This window comes from Trifolium pratense, linkage group LG7 (genome assembly GCF_020283565.1).
Source record: "Trifolium pratense cultivar HEN17-A07 linkage group LG7, ARS_RC_1.1, whole genome shotgun sequence".
Lineage (NCBI taxonomy): Eukaryota > Viridiplantae > Streptophyta > Magnoliopsida > Fabales > Fabaceae > Trifolium > Trifolium pratense.
Window position 1 is genome coordinate 45,970,143 of NC_060065.1, and position 6,822 is coordinate 45,976,964.

At 27.1% G+C, this 6,822-nt stretch overlaps 1 protein-coding gene across 1 annotated transcript; it reads left to right on the plus strand.

The window, feature by feature from the left end:
* The first annotated feature begins 2,205 nt into the window (after positions 1-2,205).
* On the plus strand, positions 2,206-6,225 carry LOC123898697 (serine carboxypeptidase-like 51). Its single transcript, XM_045949712.1, has 12 exons — positions 2,206-2,332; positions 2,461-2,558; positions 2,659-2,766; positions 2,896-3,139; positions 3,380-3,423; positions 3,509-3,576; positions 3,832-3,937; positions 4,069-4,223; positions 4,674-4,743; positions 4,930-4,980; positions 5,419-5,471; positions 6,083-6,225. The coding sequence occupies exons 1-12, from the start codon at positions 2,206-2,208 to the stop codon at positions 6,105-6,107; spliced, it is 1,149 nt and encodes a 382-aa protein (XP_045805668.1). The 3' UTR covers positions 6,108-6,225.
* The last annotated feature ends 597 nt before the right edge of the window (positions 6,226-6,822 follow it).

The window sequence follows — 6,822 nt, forward strand, 5'->3', positions numbered from 1 at the left end:
AGTTACTAGCATATATCATATCATATATAGAGTATTTAAATAAATATAAATAAAAATAATACAAATAGAGAATGAAACATAATTGGAAATTAGGGAAGCTATATGTACAATGTTGATCTTTCTATGTTTATCGATTATTAATAATCATACATACCTTTTTATATGTTAAGATATTTTTGTGTGCTAAAGACAGCTAGTGTTGAGAGGTTTTAAATTAAAGTGGCATATAAGAATTTTGTGAGTGAAGTTGTTAGTTGAAGGAGGTGGAACTTTTTGAATGAGAAGCATTGTTGTTTCAAAACTTTATCTAATCATATTATAGCTATATGTTGGCAAAAGTGGAAAGAAAAGAAAATTGTGGTTCACATATCATCCTTTTTCGATGAGAAACTAAAAACTTGCATAAAAAAAATGAAAAACTAAAAAGTGAGACATCTTCTTCTTTTAATTATTTGTGATCGTTTGGATTTGGCATCTCTAAGTGGATGACTAAATATCATTTTTGACACCTCATCCTAGCTTGTCATGTCACACGATGTCATGTCAATCCCCGTTTGTCACATACGTTTTTTTTAAGAGACTATGCATCAGGGACAAAAACCAAAAAAAATTGATCTTTTAGGAGCTGTTTTAAAAAACAAAAAAAAAAAATACAGGGAAGAAAATCAAAAACTCACAAACTTATAGGGATGAATTGATTATTTATGCCTTATTTTTATTTTTAAGTTGAGTTTTAAACAAGTTTTTTTTCTCTATTTATTTATTTTGTTTACAAAACATCATATTACTGAAACAAAATAGTTTTCGACTTTTAATAACTCTTTGTGTCATAAAAAAATACTATAACCTAAGTTCATATGGAGGTGGACCGGCATGGGGATACCCGAACCCCAAGCGAAAATCAAACTCTGTTGGATATGAGTTTGAGGTTCTATTTTTTATTTCCGTTGAGAGTTAAGACTGGTATCGGGATACCAAACTTTATCGGTTTGGCGAGTGCAAAATTCATACCCATCCCGCCTCGTTGTCATACAAATAATAATATGAAAATAGTTATGTGTCTCAGTGGCATTAATTAAAGAGCCAAATATAATAAAATGGTTTTGAAACTTGTGTAATTAAGTTTTTAAAAGAAAATATTTCATATTCGATCACTATTATAAGCAAAAAAAAACCATTTTTTATTGTATAAAAAAAAAAACCACTTTTTAGGTTCATCGAAAAAATGATATATATGGACTATATTGTAAGTCAGATACTCCCTTCGTCCCAAATTATAGGAGAAAATACTCACTTTTTTTTGTCCCAAATTATAAATTAAAAACACAAATATTTATCTTTTTTAAAATTTCTTTTTGCTTATTCTCATGAAATTAAATGTAAATTGCATTTAATTTACTATCTCTCTCATCTTTTCCATAACCAATACAAATTGTTTTTACATTTTTCCATGCAACTATTTTCAAGAAAAATACATACAAACATTTCAAATTATTATGTTTTGGTTTTTCTTAAGCAGTTTTTTTTTTTTACCTTAGATCATCTCCAATGGTGGGTACTTATTTTTTTAAGTACTAGTACTTAATAGGTACTCTCATTGGAGCAAAACACAAAAAGTACCTAATAGGTACTGGTTCTACAATAAGAAGTGGTACTTATTTTGTTTTTGCGGGTCTCATTTATAATGTTGTATAGTTATTGGTGGAATATGTTATTGGTGGGACCAATTTAGAACCGTTTAAGAGATTTGGGTTGGAGAGATTAAATACTTATTAGGTACTATTATTAAAAAATTATAAATGAGTGATGTGTATACGTGGGGTCCAGTTAAGTACTCAAAAATAAGTATCTTCATTGTGAATGCTCTTATAATTTGGGATGGATGGAGTACATCAGTTTTTCAATGAATCTAAAAAGTGGTTTTTTTTGCTTATAACAGTGACCGAGTGGTGTATATATTATACTTATACATTAAGGAATGTCACACTATTTATGAATTGGTAGCATGGGTATCGCCATGCTTTTGTCTAGCTTTTCCATTTTTTGTGCTAGCCTTCCATTGTCACATTATTTCTGTTGGGACTAACGACAAAATTAAACATGTTTATCATGTAGTATATTTTCATACCAATGCAATATAAATTGCTAGCTATTTTCATTATTGTTTACTCATATTATTACTTGTTATTGTTTTTCATTTTCACAATGGTAAAGCTTTATGTGTTTTTGGCCACTCTTATATGTATTGGTATCCTATTTCATGATGGTAAAGTTGGTGCTTTGAGTAGTGAAGATGGATCAGAGGAATGGGGATATGTACAAGTTAGACCTAGTAAGCCAAATGCATTAGAATTGTGTAATTTCAACTATTGTGTTTTCCAAACTTTTTAAATTGATTGCATTAGAATTTGTGTAATTTCAATAATGATGGTGTTATTTTGAATTGTGTTATTATCATAGAAGCACACATGTTTTGGTGGCATTATAAAAGTCCCTACAGAGTGGAGAATTCCTCCGAGCCATGGCCAATAATTCTCTGGTTGGGGGGAGGACCACCAGTAAGTATTATTTGATTTAATTAATTTTGAACAAGAACAATTAATCCATATTTTTATTTTATTGTGGACTGAAATCTCCAATATTAATTGAATCAAACAGGGTGGTTCAGCAGTTGCAATTGGAAATTTTCAAGAGATTGGCCCTCTTGATCTCGATTTGAAGCAAAGAAATTTCACTTGGTTGAGAAAAGCAGATTTGCTATTTGTGGTAACTTAGCTATATGCACGATTCAAATAATGATGAATTTGATGAAATTTAACTTACACTGTAATTTTATTAAACTTTAAAAGTGTAATTTTTATTAAATACTTCTTTTTTGTTGTTATATATATATAGGAAAATCCAGTTGGAATAGGGTACAGTTTTGTTGAGGATTACACCAGCTTATTTGTTAAAACAGACGAGGATGCAGCCACCGACTTGGTTACATTATTAATCAAAGTATTCAATAATGATTCATTCCTCCAAAAGTGTAATTTATTCATTTTTGGAGAATCTTATGGTGGAAAATTTGCTGCTACTCTTGGATTATCAGCCTACAAAGCAATTAAAAATGGAACATTGAAGGCCAAACTTGGAGGTATTCATTTTCTTTGAAATTTTTTATCATTTGTTATAAGGAATAAACAAAAACAACTATTAAAATGGAATAAAAAAAAAAAAGAACACATAAATCATTTCAAAAGAAAAAAAAAAGACTAAAAATTGGATATATGTCACAAATAAAAATCATATTAAAGTCCTAAATATTAATTATATTATATATATATATATACTATATAGTATTTTGTGACTCTATACTATTTTTATCCAAATTTAGGTGTGGTATTAGCAGATAGTTGGATCTCCCCAGAAGATTATGTGGTAAGAACAAAAATAATTCTATCCTTAATTTCTTTCAACATTAATTTGAGCTTTCACTTTTTTAACATTTAATTTGACTTTGCAGTTCTCATGGGCTCCTCTATTGAAAGACCTCTCAAGAATAGATGACAATGGACTACAAAAATCAAACATGTATGTAACATATGTTTTAATTTTCATCTTTTTAGTGTTAATTAATGATCGTACTTCTCCCGACCATAATTATAAGTATTTTTTTTTAGATTTATTGAATAACTGATATATCTAATTTATATATAATTTATAGATACATTAGTTATTCTATAAATATGTAAATAAAAAATGCTTATAATTGTAGCTGAAGTATTGTAGAATCAATTTACCAGTTGTTCTCTATATATTATTTGATGAACATGATTTTGAGAACAGTTTGGCTGAAAAGATGAAGCAACAACTTGATGCTGGTGAATTTTCGAATGCATTTGATACATGGAAAGAAGTTGAAGATGTAATTAGCAATAGCAGCAACTATGTGGTACTAACATATATATTTTTATTAATCATATTTAAAAGCACTTAAATGAGAGATATATCTTCATAATTATAATATCTATTAGTACTATTGAAGAATTAATTTGAATTAAATCTCATGTTTGTGTGTTCAAGAGTTTCACTGATTTTATGGCGGATGTTGGAAGAAATTTGTCAACAACAAAGAAGAGATCATTCTTTGAAATATCAATGAGGCGTAAAGATGATGTATACAACTTATTAAATGGTGCCATAAGAAAAAAATTAAAGATCATTCCAAAGATTCTTATGTAAGTCTCTATATAACTTTCTAAAATAAAAATAAATGTACCTCTAAAAATAGTTTAAATGTGGATCCTAATTAACATTTTTAATAGAATTGAATTTGTAAAATTGAATTTTATATAATGATGATAAAAGGAAAATGCTAGAAAAGTCTCCGGGTACTATTTTTTATTTTTTTAAGATATTGAAGGCACATTTTCAAAATAATACTTTTTTTTAAGTACATAATATATACTTTCTTATTAGTGTGGCCCAGAGATATTATTTAACATTTTTCATAATATATTATTAAAATTTATTATTTTGAAGCAATTATTAAAATTTATTATTTTGAAGCAATTATTAAAATTTATTAAAAATAGTAAGATTCACATTTGGACTAGGTCTATATTAAATGTTCTTAATTGTAATGATTAAAGCCATAATTTGATGTTTTTTTTTGCAATTGCTGACAGGTGGACACCCTGGTGTGAAGGTGTGTTTAACAGTTTAAAAGGTGATTTTATGAAACCAAGAATAGCTGAGGTGAGAACAAGCTTGAAACTTTGGTTTTAACTCAACTTGGGGTTAAAAAATTGTATTCATCATGTTTTATTTCTTGTAAACATTATGCTCTCATTTTCTAAACTTAAGTGTATAATTTTTATTTCATTTTCTAAACTTAGGTGCCTGCATGATTTTAATTTGATGTCTCTAATTTGGTTATCTTAGGTTGATGAGTTGCTAGCTCTTGGGGTCAATGTGACTATCTACAATGGACAAGTAAGTTTTCTTCATGAAAATAATATATAATTTTTGTTAATTGCATTTGAAATTATTTTAGAATTAATTGACAATCTTGTATTTTTCCTTTTGTTTATAATGATGATTATTGGGTCCTTTTTACATAAAAAAAAAAACTAAATAAATTATTCACGACTATTATAGTTCCTTTTTACAAAATAACAAAATAAATTATTCTCGACTATTATAGGTCCTTTTTACAAAATAAAATAAGAATTTGCTAACAAGTCTTTTCGGAACACTTTTTACATATCTTAAATAATAAATTTTTATAAACTTTTTATGAAAATGTGTGAAGTCAATATATTGAAAATCAAAATATTTAAATTTTTAATTAAATAAATTGCTTAAAGAGCTCTCCGGAAGCACTCGTTGACATTTTCCATAAAATAAATATACTATTCTTGACAATTATAGGTTGATCTACTTTGTTCAACCAAGGGAACTGAAGCTTGGGTCAAGAAACTCAAGTAAGTAACATCTCACCTATTTATTCACCTCTTCAAATTTGGTGAAAGCAATCAGTAATTAATTTAATTTGCATAATTGTTGTTTTAATTATCATTACTTTTTTGGGTTATTTGTGTAGATGGTCAGGCCTTCAAAATTTCTTGAGCAAAGATAGAACTCCATTGTATTGTGGAAGTGAAAGAAAGACCAAAGGCTTTTTTAAGTCATATGAAAACCTAAGCTTCTATTGGATACTTAATGCTGGCCATAATGTGAGTCAAAATCAATCATCATCTAAAAAACATGCTTCTATTTCTCACCTATGCTTCTTTTTTAATATTGAAATATTAACAAATTTTAATATATATATATATATATATATATATATATATATATATATATATAGTATTATGTAGTCAGCCTCTGACCACATAATCAATAAAGGATTGAAATTTAAAATTTTGAAAAAGAATCCTCCAAAATATTTATTTCATATATATGAGATGAACTACTTTGTTCATTTAATAGTTATGATTTCATTTAGATTTATTATATAATATCTTAAATTAATTCAAAACCATATATTTGTGGTATGCTTATCTTTGTCTCTTTATTTTGATGATTGATGTAGGTACCTCTTTTTGAGCCATGCATAGCACTAAACATGGTGGGTGCAATTACAAAATCACCAGCGCCTTGAATTTATCTTATATGGCATACATATTGTTAAATATAAATAATACAAATAGAGAATGAAACAGAGATCCTGTTGAAAATTCGGGATGGCATATGTAAAATGTTGATCATTCTATGTTTATCGATTATTAATAATTATAAATATATTTTTATTTTATTTTTTCTGATTAGATTTTGTCCACCCCAATTGTGTTTCTTTTTTTTATAAATTTATAACTTATAAAAAACGATAACAAAATAGGCTTTGCAAAAGAAAAAAAAATAGAAAAGTTAAAATATTGCTAAGGTTAAGGATTGGACTTTTGTCTTAAGAATTTGAGGTCTCAACTTTACCAACTAAACTAAAAAAATACTTAAAATTTGAATCTCATATTGAAATCTCTCTTTTCATTGAAATCTCATTCTGTATGTTCCATGAAACTTACATATGCCCACTATTGAATGAGAAACTGAGGAGTAACACTGACATTCACAAGCTAAAAAAAATATTTAGGTATACTTACACAAATGTGAAATGGGTAAAGTCAAAAATATTTAAATGATATATAATTTTTTGTAAGTGTGCTTAAAAAAAAAGATAAATTAAGAGAAAAAACAAATATTAAAGAATTTTTAGGCATACCAATTAAGTTGGCACATCCAAAAACCCTCATCCTCTACCATATTCTCATAATT